Here is a 15,987-nt window from a genome sequence, read left to right as displayed (position 1 = left end):
CTCCTGCCTCAGCCTCCTGAGTAGCTGGGGTTACAGGCGCCCACCACTACGCCTGGCTAGTTTTTGTATTTTTAGTAGAGACAGGGTTTCACCATGATGGCCAGGCTGGTCTCAAACTCCTGATGTCAGGTGATCCACCCGCCTCAGCCTCCAAAGTGCTGGGATTACAGGCATGAACCACTGTCCCCATCTGAAATGTTTCTCTAAAATAATAATAATAATAATAAAATAAAAATAAAAAAATATATAAAAAGCTAAAACCAAAAGAATGCCAGCGGCTGGGTGCAGTGGCTTACTCCTGTAATTCTAACACTTTGTGGGGACTGAGGCAGGAGGATCTTTGGAGCCTAGGAGTTTGAGACCAGCCTGGGAGACATAGTGAGACCCCCATCTCTACAAAAAATAAAAAATTAGCTGGGCGTGGTGATGCACACCTACAGTCCCAGCTACGCCGGAGGCTGAGGTGAGAGGATTGCTTGAGCCCAGGAGGTCAAGGCTGCAGTGAGCTGTGATTGCACCACTGCGCTCCAGCCTGGGCAACAGGACAAGATTCTGTCTCAAAAGAAAAGAAAAAAAAAGAAAAAGAATGGTAGCATAACAGTTTCCATTTCTAATTTTATTGCAAAAGTAATTGTGGTTTCTGCCATTACTTTTAGTAAATATAATTAATTAACGCCATTAAAAGTAATGGCAAGCCGGGCATGGTGGCTCATGGCTGTAATCCCAGTACTTTGGGAGGCCGAGATGGATGGATCACGAGGTCAGGAGTTGGAGACCAGCCTGGCTAACATGGTGAAACCCCGTCTCTACTAAAAATACAAAAATTAGCTGGGCGTGGTGGCGGGTGCCTGTAATCCCAGCTACTCAGGAGACTGAGGCAGCAGGATTGCTTGAACCCAGGAGGCAGAGATCAGAGGTTGCAGTGAGATGAGATCGTGCCAATGCACCCCAGCCTGAGCAACAGAACGAGACTCCATCTCAAAGAAAAAAAAAAAAGCCTAGGTGCGGTGGCTCAAGCCTGTAATCCCAGCAATTTGGGAGGCCAAGGTGGGCGGATCACCTGAGATCGGGAGTTTGAGACCAGCCTGGCCAACATGGAGAAACCTAAACCTCTCTACTAAAAATACAAAATTAGCCAGGCATGGTGGCGCATGCCTATAATCCCAGCTACTAGGGAGGCTGAGGCAGGAGAATTGCTTGAACCCAGGAGGCAGAGGTTGCGGTGAGCCAAGATTCCAAGATTGAATCATTGCACTCCAGCCTGGGTAACAAGAGTGACACTCCGTCTCAAAAAAATAAATAAATAAATAATGGCAGAGGCTGGGGGTGGTGGCTCATGCTTGTAATCCCAGCACTTTGGGAGGCCAAGTCAGGTGGATCACTTGAGGTCAGGAGTTCGAGACCAGCCTGGCCAACATGGCAAAACCCCATCTCTACTAAAAATACAAAAAGTAGCTAGGCGTGGTGGCAGGCATCTGTAGTCTCAGCTACTCAGGAGGCTGAGGCAGGAGAATCACTTCAACTCAGGAGGCAGAGGTTGCACTGAGCCGAGATTACACCACTGCACTCCAGCCTGGGTGACAGAGGGAGAATATATTTAAAAATATAAAATAAAATATAGGCCGGGCACGGTGGCTCATGCTTGTAATCCCAGCACTTGGGGAGTCCAAGTTGGGTGGATCACCTGAGGTCAGAAGTTTGAGACCAGCCTGGCCAACATGGCGAAACCCCATCTCTACTAAAAATACAAAAAGTAGCTGGGTATGGTGGTAGGCATCTGTAGTCCCAAGCTACTCAGGAGGCTGAGGCAGGAGAATCACTTCAACCCAGGAGGCGGAGGTTGTAGTGATCAAGATCGCACCACTGCACTCCAGCCTGGGCGCAGAGAGAGATTCCCTCTCAAAAAAAAAAAAAAAAAGTAATGGCAGAAACTGCAATTACTTTTGCACCAACCAATATATATATAAATACATTATATATTTAAAAATATCAAATAAAATATAGGCCCGGTGCAGTGGCTCACGCCTGTAATCCCAGCACTTTGGGAGGCCAAGTCAGACAGATCACCTGAGGTCAGGAGTTTGAGACCAGCCTGGCCAACATGGCAAAACCCTGTCTCTACTAAAAGTACAAAAATAAGCCAGGCATGGTGGCGGGCGCCTGTAATCCCAGCTACTCAGGGAGCTGAGGCAGGAGAATCGCTTGAATTTGGGAGGCGGAGGTTGCAGTGAGCCAAGATCATGCCACTGCACTCCAGCCTGGGCAACAAGAGCAAGACTCCATAGCAAAAAAAAAAAAAAAAATTAATTAATTAATTAAATAAAACAAAATAAAATAAATATATATATACTGTGTGTGTGTATGTGTGTGTGTGTGTGTGTGTGTGTATTTTTAAATAGAGATAGGATCTCGCTATGTTGACCAGGCTGGTCTCAAACTCCTGGCCTCAAGCAATCCTCCCATCTCAGCCTCCCAAAGTACTAGGATTGCAGGCATGAGCCACTGCACCCATCCCACCATTTGTAATTTTAAAGGGAAGAGCAACAAACTTTCAGTTTGCAGGGCTGGGACTCTTTGCAGCTACAAAATTTAGAGAGGACATCAATCTATTATTATCCACATTTTACAGGTGGGGAAATCAATGCTAAGAGAGGAAATTCATTTGCCGAGGGGCACACCACCCCGGCCTCCAATGTGCAGTTCATGCAATTGTGATTTCCCACCTGGTTCCAAACTGACCCTAAAGTTTGCAGGCCAGAACAGTGCTAAGTCAGCTTAGTCAAATAAGTCAGGCAAAGGTCGTGTCTTTGCACCTGGAGTCCTGGCCAGGCTGGTAGGTCCTTCTTCCTGGGACAAGTTCACCCTCAGACTTTTCAGCAAGGTCATCTCCCACAGCTTGTTAATTGGTTCTTGGTTCTAAGTGATTTTTTTGTTTATTTGTTTAAAAGATGGGGTCCCACTCTATGAGTGCAGTGGCAGGCTTGAGTGCAGTGGCACAATTATAGCTCGCTGCAGCCTCAAACTCCTGGGCTCAGGTGAACCTCCTGCCTCAGCCTCCCAAGTAGCTGGGACCACAGGCACGTACCACTATGCCTGGCTCTAAGTGGCTTTAATGGGGTCCTTCTGAGGAATGTTGGAGTGAGGGCCTGGGGGGAGTTCCCCAGGCCTTCTGGGAGGCCTGGGCTCTGGGCTTGACCTCGCCTACTGTCTGGCCCTGCTGAAAAAACAAACAAACAAAAAAACATGGAAACGGCAGACCTAACAGAATCTGGGCTGTGGTCAGGATGTGGCTGAAGAAGCCACAAGAAAAACATGCAGTCCCCTTTCAGTGCTCATGCCCAGCAGTTGGGCGCCGATAATGGGCCTGATTTCCTGTAGGAAGCCCTGGCTCTCTTGGCCACATGGACAGCAGGTCCGTGCAGCCTAAGTGCTTCCCCCACCCCAGTGTCCAACACCCCCCACACCCGCCCCATCCCAGGCTTTTTCCAGGGATGTCTCCCAGGACCGTTGCGTTTAGCACATCCCAAATGGAGCCAACTATCTTTCCTCAAAGAAAAATCTCCGCTAGGCCAGGCACAGTGGCTCACGCCTGTACTCCCAGCACTTTGGGAGGCAAGAGGCGGGCAGATCACTTGAGGTCAGGAGTTCGAGACTAGCCTGGTTAACATGGCGAAACCCCCTCTCTACTAAAAATACAAAAAAATTAGCCAGGCGTGGTGGGGCGCAGTGGCTCATGCCTGTAATCCCAGCACTTTGGGAGGCCGAGGCAGGTGGATCATCTGAGATCGGGAGTTTGAGACCAGCCTGACCAACATGGAGAAACCTAAACCTCTCTACTAAAAATACAAAATTAGCTGGGCATGGTGGCACATGCCTGTAATCCCAGCTATTCAGGCTGAGGCAGGATAATCGCTTGAACCTGGGAGGCAAAGGTTGCGGAGAGCCAAGATCGGGCCACTGCACTCCAGCCTAAAAAAAAAAAAAAAAAAAAAAAATTAGCCTGGCGTGGTGGCCCACATCTGTAGTCCCAGCTACTGGCAAGGCTGAGGTGGGTGAATCAGTTGAATCTGGGAGGTAGAGGCTGCAATGAGCCGAGATCGCGCTACTGCACTTTGCACTCCAGCCTGGGCGACAGAACAAGACCCTGTCTAAAAAAAAAAAAAAAAAAAAAAAAAAAGAAAAGAAAAGAGAAGAGAAAAGAAAAAGAAAAAGAAAAAAAAGAAAGATCCTCGCTGTATGTCCATGTTCAAGCATTATCTTCCCATCCATCTGCCCTGAGCCACAGGCTTGGCAGGTGGCATGCGCATCCATTGAGCACCTACTAGATACCAAAGCACTTTACTGGCATCTCCTCCCTGGCCTCTCCTGGAGAGGCTGGCCCTGTTATTCCCCTTTGCAGATGAAGAAACAGGCTCAGAGAGTTTACTTGGTATCCTGCAGTCCCAGGAGCACTTTTTCTGGAAGTAGGAGCTTGTTTCCTGCGGGTGCCAGGACAGAGACCAACATTGTTTGTTGGCTGGGTTGGTCTCCCAGTTTTCAGCTGGATCCAGTCTCACCTCCTGCTCACACACCCTCCATGGCTCCCATAATTCCCTCGGTGGGGACAGGGGCACTGGATGAAGCACTGCTTGTCACCACAGAGACACCTGAACACAAAACCCAGTCCCTAGCATCAGACCCAGGCCCCACCCTCACCCCACCACTCAACTATGCATCCTCAGTTTCCCCAGGTGGAGGCTGGACCAACAATGATGCCTTCTGCCTCTTCAGATCATGGTACAGATGAATACAGGCTGGCATAGCTTAGGCACTCAGTAACACACAGCAGAGACACAGGGACTCAAGATGGAGTGTCCCAAGCAGCCATAGCTGGCTGGCACTCAGTTGGGAAGGGCCCAAGGGCTTTTAAAGCAGGGTGAAAAAAAAGCCCACCTCCTTTCTGGGAAACTGAAACTGAAAGCCTAATTAATCCTCTGCCTGTAGGTGCCTCATGCAAGAGCTTCTGGTCAGAGCACTTCCTGGAACTTGCTATTGGTCAGGATGGTTCCTATGCTAATAAAGGGGTGGCTCATAGAAGATTCCAGCACCCTCCCCTAACTCCAGGCCAGACTCCTTTCAGCTAGAAGGGAGATCTGGATGGCACCTACTTTGTATGACTATTGCAGAGTGCCCATGGATGACATTTGGAAGAAAGACGGGGATAAGCGCTGTAAGCTTCTGCTGGGGATAGGAATTCTGGTGCTCCTGATCATAGTGAGTCTGGGGGTGCCCCTGATTATCTTCACCATCAAGGCCAACAGCGAGGCCTGCCGGGACGGCCTTCGGGCAGTGATGGAGTGTCGCAATGTCACCCATCTCCTGCAACAAGAGCTGACCGAGGCCCAGAAGGGCTTTCAGGATGCGGAGGCCCAGGCTGCCACCTGCAACCAGACTGTGGTAAGCTCCTCAACTCCTTTGAATGGCCTAGTACTAGGGGGTTGGGGGGACAAGAATCTCTCCCCAGAAATCTGACACAGGGTGGGTCTCCAGGGAGATGCAGGGGAGGTCCTGAAACTGTTCCTGGGCCCCCACATCAAGGGATCTAGGTTCCCCTACCAGGGTTTGGGGGCCTCTAACCCAGTCCAGGGCACTGGTGTAGGGGCAGGGTGTTAAAACTCTCCAGATCCCCCAAATCGGGGACCTCAGTATCCCCCTGGGACTTAGGTGAATTTATAAATTCTTTCCAGGGCACTGGTGTCGGGGGCCTTGAAACTTCTCGTGGGCACCAGTCCTGGGGGAGTAGAAATCCCTATTCAGTGGGCGACAGAGCGAGACTCCGTCTCAAAAAAAAAAAAGAAATCCCTATTCAGGGTTGAAGGGGGACCTCACCAGACCCTGAAAAAGGGGGCTTTTGAAATTTTCACTTCATCCCTAAGAAACTGAAATATTCACCTGGGTCCTGATATGGGGGATCTTGAAACTCTTGCTGGGCACGCACTTGGGCTGGGAAATCCCGCTGCGTTCTGGATTTGGGAGGGCCTCTAACTTTTCTTGGGCCATTGCTCAGGCAATCTGGAAATGTATACTAAAGTTTGGTTATCGATAGCCTCTAAGTTTCCACTTGGGGGGGGGCCTCAAAACTCCCATTTTGAGGACCCACACGCTTATGGGTGGCCCTGGGAGAGTGTGTGGTTGTGGCTGTTCTTTAAGGTTGGAGACCATGGTGCAGAGAGGGTTGGAAGAAAATCCGAAAGGGATTTGCATTTAAGCCCCTCTGTCCCCAGGACCTAGGGACAAGGCCCAGGTCCCAGGGGCGGCAGCCAAACTCCCCAGGCCAGAACCCCAGATTCTGACTCTTCTTAGATGGCCCTAATGGCTTCCCTGGATGCAGAGAAGGCCCAAGGACAAAAGAAAGTGGAGGAGCTTGAGGGTGAGAAAGGGAGGAGGGAGAGGGCTGGGGAGGGATGAGTCAGGTATGGAAGAGGGGGTGGGGCAGGGAGACCAGGGCTGGAGGTTGGGGTAAGGGGGAGGTCCTGTCCTACAGTGGGGCAGGGCCCCAGCATGGCCACGTGCTGACCCGCCCCCTGATTCTGTCCTCCCACCCCACCAGGAGAGATCACTACATTGAACCACAAGCTTCAGGACGCGTCTGCAGAGGTGGAGCGACTGAGGTCAGAGATAACCTTCCCCGCTACCCTCCACCCGCCACACTCCTCTCACCCCCACCTCCCCAGCCCAAGACCCAGGATCTCCTTTGCTCCCCAAATCCCCATTGCCCCACGGGATAAGGTTTGAGTGCCACAAAAGAACAACTTAGCCCCTAGGGTCACAGAGCCATGGGTGGCCGCTGTCCATTCCCTCCCCAGTGACTTGGATTGGGGCGGTGCGGGGGGAACTCCCGGGGACGATGGGCTTACAGGGAGGGCGGCAGGAGGCAGGACGAGCAGATGCCTGATTTGCCCCCATCTGTACCGCAGAAGAGAAAACCAGGTCTTAAGTGTGAGAATCGCGGACAAGAAGTACTCCGCCAGCTCCCAGGACTCCAGCTCTGCTGCGGCGCCCCAGATCCTGATTCTGCTGCTGGGCCTCAGCGCTCTGCTGCTGTGAGATCCCAGGAAGCTGGTCAGTGAGGAGGGGGCGGCCCCGGGAGGGAGAAGAAAGCTGGGGAAGGGGGGCGGGGAAGCAGAGGCTCAGAAGTCTAGAGAGAGGCTGCAGGGGAAGGGACTGGGCGCAGAGGTGAAGTGCCTTGGGGAAGGAGGGAGAATACAGTGAGAAGGGTGCCCTGGATCGGGGGCGGGCTTATAGCTGTATGGGGCGGGGCTATCAATGGGGCGGGTCTATCGATGGAGAGGGGAGGAGCTTATGGATGGGTGGGGCGGGTTTAGCGATGGGGGCGGGGCTTGGGGCGGGGCCAGTGTCTGCTGCCTCCAGTCTGCGCTGAGTCCCTCTTCTGGTCCTTTAGGCACATCTTGGAAGGTCCGGTTCCTGCTCAGCTTTTTGCTTGAACATTCCCTTGATCTCATCAGTTCTGAGAGGGTCATGGGGCAGCACGGTTACTGGGGAGGGCACGGAGTAGCCATAGAAGGGTCTCTGGAGCAGGTCTGGAGGGGCCATGGGGCAGTCCTGGGTGTGGGGACACAGTCGGGTTGACCCAGGGCTGTCTCCCTCCAGAGCCAGACAGGGAATGAGTCCCCCCTCTTGTCTCCCACCCTGAGATGGGCATGGGGTGCGGTGGGGGGGCATGTGCTGCCCGTTGTTACCGGTTTTTTTTTGCGGAGGGGGTGTTTTTTCTGGGGTCTTTGAGCTCCAAAAAATAAACACTTCCTTTGAGGGAGAGCACACCTTACTCTCGAGTTCCTGGAGTGTCATTGTGTTAGTCCCCAAGCGTCGGGATCGCCCCTGCAGGTGAGAGGACCCCCCATTGACGACAACACCTCCCTTCCCTGCTCCAGGACCTTTTCAGGAGCCCACGGAGTTCGGGGAGACACCACCCCAGTTCCTCCCAGCCCTCGTCTCTGCTGGGATCAACATAAGAACTGTGCACCCTCATCAGGGCTCACTGTTTCCCAGGTGTTGTATTCTCATCTCCTCCCTAGAGCCTCTCTTGATTCCTTGGGATCCAGTGAGGAAACTGAGGCTGTAACTGAGAGTAACCTTGTCTTGCTTCCCCTCCCGCCTGGAGAAAATGCTGGGCTGGGATTTAAACTGCGATCTGTACACACACACAGGCCATGCATTGTCAGAATGTTTCCTCCTCCTTCATCCCCCAAACTCTCTCTCTCTCTCTTTTTTTTTTTTCGGGCTCTGCAACTCCCTCCGGTTCAACGATCTTCGCCTCACCTCCGATACTGGACTACAGGCATCCCACCATCCTGGTAACGGGGTTTCTCCATGTTGGTCAGGCTAGTCTCGAACTCCCCACCTCAGGTGAGCTGCCCGCCTCGGCCTCCCAAAGTGCTGAGATTACAGGCATGAGCCACCACTCCCGGCTCTTTTTTTGTTTGTTTGTTTTTGAGACAGAGTTTTGCTCTGTCACCCAGGCTGGAGTAGAGTGGCACGATCTTGGCTCACTGCAACTTCTGCCTTCTGGGTTCAAGTGATTCTCCTGCCTCAGCCTCCCGAGTAGCTGGGATTACAGTACTACATCACCACACCTGGCTAATTTTTGTGTTTTTAGTTTTTTAGTGGAGACGGGTTTCATCATGTTGGCCAGGCTGGCCTCAAACTCCTGACCTCAAGGGATCTACCCACCTCAGGCTCCTAAAGTGCTGGGATTACAGGCATGAGCCATCACACCTGGCCCGATTCCCCAAACTCTTATTCATTCTGCAGTACCCAGCTCTGAGAACCACTCCCCCAGAGAGTCTCTCTGCTTCTCCACAATTGAGGGCTGCAATCCCAACGGACCCTTCACCTACCTTCTTCGATCCTCGAAGATGCCATAGTCCCTTCCTTCTCTGTTATCTTACTTCCTCCAAGTTCTCCCGGAATCCCGGCCATTGGTTTTGCAACTGCAATTCCTGTTTGTGGTAATGGGGCCAGAAGTCCCTTGTCCCAGATTTCTGTACTATCCTAAGGTCCCACAGTCCCCGGCCCAGATGGTCAGTGGGATTAAAAAAAAAAAAAAAAAAAAAACCCTCTGGCCAGGCACAGTGGCTCACGCCTGTAATCTCAGCACTTTGGGAGGCCGAGGTGGGTGGATCACTTGAGCTCAGTTCAAGACCAACCTGGCCAACATGGTGAAACCCCATTTCTACTAAAAATACAAAAAAAAAAAATGGCCGGGTGTGGTGGTTCATGCCTGTAATCCCAGCACTTTGGGAGGCCGAGGTTGGTGGATCACGAGGTCAAGAGATCCAGACCATCCTGGCTAACACGGTGAAACCCTGTCTCTACTAAAAATAAAAAAAATTAGCCCGGTGTGGTGGCATGCGCCTGTAGTCCCAGTTACTCGGGAGGCTGAGGCACGAGAATTGCTGAACCCAAGAGGTGAATGTTGCAGTGAGCCGAGATTGCGCCATTGCACTCCTGCCTGGGCGACAGAGCGAGATTCCATCTCAAAAATAATAATAATAATAATTAGCTGGGGGTGGTGGTTCGTGCCTATAGTCCCAGCTACACAGGAGGCAGAGGCAGGAAAATCGCTTGAACCCAGGAGGTGGAGGTTGCAGTGAGCTGAGATCACACCACTGCACTCTAGCCTGGGTGACAGAGCAAGAGTCTGTCTCAAAAAAATAAAAATAAATAAAACCAGGCCTCCACCTCCATGGTTCCTACTGCTCTCCCAGGGAAGGGTCCCCAAATACCTCCCCTGCCACAGACCGCCCTGGCCCTCTTGCCCCCTCACTTCCCCTTGCTCACCACCTCCACCTTTCTTGATCCCAAGCTCCTTTTTGCCTCAAGGCCTTTGCCCAAGCTCTGCCTGCTGCCTGGAGCACCCGTTCCTCACTCCCAAGGTCTAGGACAGGGTCTCAGCCTCAGCAGCATTGGTGGTTTGGGCTGGATGGTTCTCTGGGTGGGGACCATCCTGTGCATTGTAGGATTTTGTTTTTGTTTTTAGTTTTGGGGTTTTTTTTGTTTGTTTGTTTGTTTGAGATGGAGTCTCACAGGCTGGAGTGCAGTGGCACGATTTCAGCTCACTGCAAACTCCACTTCCCGGGTTCAAGCGATTATCCTGCCTCAGCCTCCCGAGTAGCTGGGATTACAGGCACCCGCCATCATGTCCAGCTAATTTTTGTATTTTTAGTAGAGACGGTGTTTCACCATGTTGTTCAGGCTGGTCTTGAACTCCTGACCTGAAGAAATCCACCCGCCTCGGCCTCCCAAAGTGCTGGAATTACAGACAATGTGCCCAACTGCATTGTAAGATGTTAAACGGCATCCCTGGCCCCCACCCATAGATGCAAGTAACACCCTCCCAAGTTGTGACAATTAAAAATGTTTCCAGGCTGGGCATGGTGGCTCATGCCTATAATCCCAGCACTTTGGGAGGTCGAAGAGGGAGGATTGCTTCAGCCCAGGAGGTCAAGACCAGCCTGGGCAACACAGGGAGACCTCCATCTCTACAAAAAATTTAATAAATAGCTGGGCATGGTGGGCCTGTAGTCACAGCTACTTGGGAGGCTGAGGCAGGAGGATCGCTTGAGCCTGGGTTGTCAAGGCTGCAGTGAGCCGAGATGATGCAACTGCACTCCAGCCTGGGCAACAGAGCCAGACTCTGTCTCAAAAGAAAAAAAAAGTCTCTATATGTTGCTAAGTGTCCCCAGGAGCAGGGTGGGACCTCACTTCTGTGGCCCTGTGTAGGGTCCAGCCCCACAGGGTTGGTGGGTCTCTCCCCGTGTGCGGCGATGAGAGAGTGTAGAAATAAAGACACAAGACAAAGAGATAAAAGAAAAGACAGGTGGGCCCAGGGGACCACTACCACCAATGTGCGGAGACCGGTAGTGGCCCCGAATGTCTGGCTGCGCTATTTATTGGATACAAAGCAAAAGGGGCAGGGTAGAGTGTGAGTCATCTCCAATGATAGGTAAGGTCACGTGGGTCACGTGTCCACTGGACGGGGGCCCTTCCCTGCCTGGCAGCCGAGGCAGAGAGAGAGGAGCCAAAGAGAAAGACAGCTTATGCCATTATTTCTGCATATCAGAAATTTACTACTGCTATCTAGAAGGCAGGGCCAGGTGTACAGGATGGAACATGAAGGCGGACTAGGAGTGTGACCACTGAAGCACAGCATCACAGGGAGACGGTTAGGCCTCCGAATAACTGTGGGCAAGCCTGACTGATGTCAGGCCCTCCACAAGAGGTGAAGGAGCAGAATCTTCTCTAAACTCTCCCGGGGAAAAAGAGACTCCCTTTCCCAGTCTGCTAAGTAGCGGGTGTTGTTCCTTGACACTTATGCTACCGCTAGACCACGGTCCGCCTGGCAACGGGCATCTTCCCAGACGCTGGCGTCACTGCTAGACCAAGGAGCCCTTCTGGTGGCCCTGTCTGGGCATAACAGAAGTCTCACACTCTTGTCTTCTGGTCACACCTCACTATGTCCCCTCAGCTCCTATCTCTGTATGGCCTGGTTTTTCCTAGGTTATGATTATAGAGCGAGGATTATTATAATATTGGAATAAAGAGCGAATAAAGAGTAATTGCTACAAACTAATGATTAATGATATTCGTATATAATCATATCTAAGATCTATATCTGGTATAACCATTCTTGTTTTATATTTTATTATACTGGAATAGCTCGTGTCCTTGGTCTCTTGCCGTGGCGCCTGGGTGGCTTGCCGCCCACAGCCCTGGCTTGCAAAAAAGCTAAAGCCGCTTTGCAACTACTAAGCTATTTCATCCCTACCAACAGTCCCAGTGAGGCCTCGGGTAATTACTGGACTTTTTCAGGGGTTTTTGGTTTTTTGTGGCTTGTTTGTTTGTTTGTTTTTCGAGATGGAGTCTTGCTCTGTTGCCCAGGCTGGAGTGCAATGGTGCGATCTCAGCTCATTGCAACCTCTGCCTCCTGGGTTCAAGTGATTCTCCTGCCTTAGCCTCCCAAGTAGCTGGGATTACAGGCATGCACCACCACACCCAGCTAATTTTTATATTTTTTAGTAGCGAAGGGGTTTCACCATGTTGGCCAGGCTGGTCTCGAACTCCTGACCTCAGGTGATCCACCCGCCTCAGCCTCCCAATGTGCTGGGATTACAGGCGTGAGCCACCATATCTGGCCTTGTTCAGGGTTTTCTTTTGTTTTTGAGATGGAGTCTCGTTCTGCCGCCCAGGCTGGAGTACAGTGGCGCAATCTCGGCTCACTGCAAGCTCCACCTCCTGGGTTCACGCCATTCTCCTGCCTCAGCCTCCCGAATAGCTGGGACTACAGACGCCCACCACCACGCCCGGCTAATTTTTTTGTATTTTTATTAGAGACGGGGTGTCACCGTGTTAGCCAGGATGGTCTCGATCTCCTGACCTCGTGATCCGCCCGCCTCAGCCTCCCAAAGTGCTGGGATTACAGGCATGAGCCACCATGCCTGGCCTTGTTAATTACCCAAAGCTGGTTGGGCAATTAACCCTCCACATTCTGTGGATTTCCTTTTGCCCAGGAAACAAACGCTCCCCACGTGACCTCCTTCACTCACCACTCCCAACTTGGGCCATGGAAAGGTCCCCAGACTATGCTGCTGCTCTACCCATCCCCACCCCTACTCACACTCCCTCCCTCACTCTCCCCCCACAACCCCCACCCCCATCCTGCCTGGGCTGTAAGATTCGCCCAATATCGTGGATTCAACTCCCAATCCCCTCACACAATGGCCTGGGTGTAAATTTCCCTACTTCCTAAATTGTCCCATATTCCCTCCCTATTTTGTCCTTTTCCTGAGAGATCTGACTCCAAGGCTGTGACCCACCCAGGGGTTGAGAAGCTGATGGCTGTGGGGTTCTGCAGACCCCAGTGGGAATTTGGCAGTGACCAGCCGCTGCTGAGTGTCCCTGCTCTGGGACTCGACCTCTCTGAGCTCTGGTTTCTTTTCTTTCCTTTTTTTTTTTTTTTTTTGAGACAGGGCCTCTCTCTGTCACCCAGGCTTAAGTGCAGTGGCGCGACCTTGGATCACTGCAGCCTTAACCCCCTGGGCTCCAGCAATCCTCACACCTCAGCCTCTTGAGTAGCTGGGACCACAGGCATGCACCACCATGCCCAGCAAATTTTTTTTATTTTTTTAATAATAAAGACAGGATCTCACTATGTTGGCCAGGTTGATCTTGAATGCTTGGCCTTAAGCAATCCTCCTGCCTTGGCCTCCCAAAGTGCCAGGATTACAAGCGTGAGTGAGCCACCATGCCAGACACAGCTCATTTCTTTTTTTTTCTTTTCACTTCTTTTTCTTTTTTTTTTTTTTTTTTTTTGACAGAGTTTCACTCTTGTCACCCAGGCTAGAGTGCAATGGCGTGATCTCGGCTCACTGCAACCTCCCCCTCTTGGGTTCAAGCAATTCTCTTGCCGCAGCCTCCCCAGTAGCTGGGATTGCAGATACCCACCACCACGCCCAGCTAATTTTTTTTTTTCTTTTTGAGACAGAGTCTCGCTTTGTTGCCCAGGCTGTTGTGCAGTGGCACGATCTTGGCTCAGCCTCCCAAGTAGCTGGGACTACAGATGCCCACCACCATGCCTGGCTAATTTTTGTATTTTTGTATTTTTAGTAGAGATGGGGTTTCACCATGTTTGCCAGGCTGGTCTCAAACTCCAGACATCGTGATCTACCCTCCTTGGCCTCCCAAAGTGCTGGGATTACAGGCATGAGCCATTGCGCTGGCCAATTTTTGTATTTTTAGTAGAGATGGGGTTTCACCATGTTGGCCAGGCTGGTCACAAACTCCTGACCTCAGGTGATCCACCTGCCTCGGCCTCCCAAAGTTCTAGGATTACAGGCGTAAGCCACCATGCCCGGCCCTAATTTTTTTTATATTTTGTAGAGATGGAGTCTCACCATGTTGACCAGGCTGTTCTCAAACTCCTGGGCTCAACTGATCCTCCCACCTTAGTCTCCCAAAGTGCTTGGATTACAGAAGTGAGCCACCACACCAAGCCTGGTTAAAAGAGTTTTTTCCAGGGCAAAATGTGAGGGCAGAGTCTATCCAGGGCCACAAGGACACAAGAGAATGAGGATGAGTGCCTCTTATGCAGGGAAAAGTGTGGATCATTTGTTTGTTTGTTTATTTGAGACGGAGTCTTGCTCTTGTCACCCAGGCTGGAGTGCAATGCCAGGTTGGAGTGCAATGGCACGATCTCGACTCACTGCAACCTCTGCCTCCCAGGTTCAAGCAATTCTCCGTCTCAGTCTCCGGACTAGCTGGGATTACAGGCGCCCGCCATCACACCCGGCTAATTTTTGTATTTTTCGTAGAGACAGGGTTTCGATATGTTGGTCAGGCTGGCCTCGAACTCCTGGCCTCGTGATCCGCCCGCCTCAGCCTCCCAAAGTGCTGGGATTACAGGCATGAATCAGCTCGCCCAGCCTAAATCGCTTATAAAGCCACAAACAGAGGTGCTGAACAGAAATACATTTCCCATGCAAAGGCTAGCATACAGATAGGAGATTAGATTGGCTACTATTGACTGTGTCCTGAGGGGGTTGCTTACACATTCTATTGTAAAGAGGTGAAAGTCACAAGGGTCTCTATCTCCAACAACATTTAGTCTATGCTTGAATGAAGACTAGGAAGTCTAGTTAATGTGGGATATCTCCACACAAAGAAAGGCCAGGGGTTGGGAATGGGGTGGCTCAGTGGCTCACAGTGGTGGTAATCCCAGCATTTAGGGAGGCCCAGGTGGGGGCATCGCTTGAGCCCAGGAGGTCAAGGCTGCAGTGAGCCGTGATGGCACCACTGAACTCCAGCCTGGGTGACAGAGTGAGACCCGGTCTCAAAAAAAAAAAAAAAAAAAGAAAAGAAAAGAAAAAATAAAGAGGCCAGGCGTGGTGGCTCACCCCTGTAATCCCAGCACTTTGGGAGGCCAAGGTGGACAGATCACTTGGGATCATGAGTTCGAGACCAGCCTGGCCAACATAGTGAAAGCCTGTGTCTACTAAAAATATAAAAGTTAGCTAGGTGTCTTGGCAGGTGCTTGTAATCTCAGCTACGTGGGAGGCTGAGGCAGGAGAATCTCTTGAACCCAGAAGGCAGAGGTTGCAGTGGGCTGAGATCGTGACATTGCACTCCAGCCTTGGCAACAGAACTAGACTCCATCTCAAAACAAAAATTAGCTAGGAGTGGTGGCAGGCGCCTGCAATCCCAGCTACTCAGGAGGCTGAGGCAGGAGAATTGCTTGAACCCAGGAGGCAGAGGTTGCAGTGAGCCGACATTGCACTCCAGCCTGGGCGACAGAACAAGACTCCATCTCAAAAAAAAAAAAAAAGAAAGAAGGAATGAATGAATGAATAAAAGAAAAGAAAAGAAAGAAAGAAAGGTTGATTCAGTTTCCAGGGCTTAACTATTACCCCTTGACATAATAAATCTGGAAGGTCCTAAAATTTTATTTTTTTTTCACATGCCTAAATTCTGGACCCACCAAAAAGAAAACAATTACTTCTGATTCTTTGAGTTTTCATTAACTGAACTCATCATATCACAGGCAGAAAGACTAAAGTCTATCAACATACCTGAATGGACTTTTTTTTTTTTTTTTGAGACATGGTCTCACTCTGTTGCCCAGGTGGGAGTGCAGTGGTGGGATCTCGGCTCACTGCAGCCTCCACTTCCTGGACTCAAGCAATCCTTCTGCCTCAGTCTCCTGAGTAGTTGGGACTACAGGTGCACACCACCACATCAGGCTCATTTTTAAAACTTTTTGTAGCGATGGGTTCTCACTGTGTTACCCAGGCTGGTCTGAAACTCCCGGGCTCAAGTGATCCTCCCACCTCCGCCTCATTTCTCATATTAATCTTCCTTTTGTGAGTTGATTGTTCAAGGAACCTTCAGAGGGTGAAGGGGAAGATCACCCAGTTTGATGGGAAAGGCGGGGGT

The 15,987-nt window shown here is 51.1% G+C and overlaps 1 protein-coding gene across 1 annotated transcript; it reads left to right on the top strand.

Annotated features, from left to right (window-relative positions):
• Positions 1-5,041: 5,041 nt before the first annotated feature.
• BST2 (bone marrow stromal cell antigen 2) lies at positions 5,042-7,879 on the top strand. The gene is made up of 5 exons (XM_032170089.2): positions 5,042-5,436; positions 6,343-6,409; positions 6,590-6,650; positions 6,957-7,101; positions 7,442-7,879. Exons 1-4 carry the CDS (start codon positions 5,137-5,139, stop codon positions 7,084-7,086), a joined length of 558 nt encoding a protein of 185 aa, XP_032025980.1. The 5' UTR covers positions 5,042-5,136; the 3' UTR covers positions 7,087-7,101; positions 7,442-7,879.
• The last annotated feature ends 8,108 nt before the right edge of the window (positions 7,880-15,987 follow it).

The sequence above is a fragment of the Hylobates moloch genome, unplaced genomic scaffold, assembly GCF_009828535.3.
Source record: "Hylobates moloch isolate HMO894 unplaced genomic scaffold, HMol_V3 SCAFFOLD_12, whole genome shotgun sequence".
Classification (NCBI taxonomy): domain Eukaryota; kingdom Metazoa; phylum Chordata; class Mammalia; order Primates; family Hylobatidae; genus Hylobates; species Hylobates moloch.
The sequence above is the reverse complement of the archived record's forward strand: the minus strand, read 5'-3'. Positions and strand labels throughout refer to the sequence as shown.

Coding starts and splice junctions, on each gene's coding strand:
- BST2 (XM_032170089.2), top strand. CDS start 5,137: ATGGCACCTACTTTGTATGACTATTGCAGAGTGCCCATGGATGACATT. Junction 5,437..6,342: donor CCACCTGCAACCAGACTGTG/GTAAGCTCCTCA, acceptor GACTCTTCTTAG/ATGGCCCTAATGGCTTCCCT. Junction 6,651..6,956: donor GCAGAGGTGGAGCGACTGAG/GTCAGAGATAAC, acceptor TCTGTACCGCAG/AAGAGAAAACCAGGTCTTAA.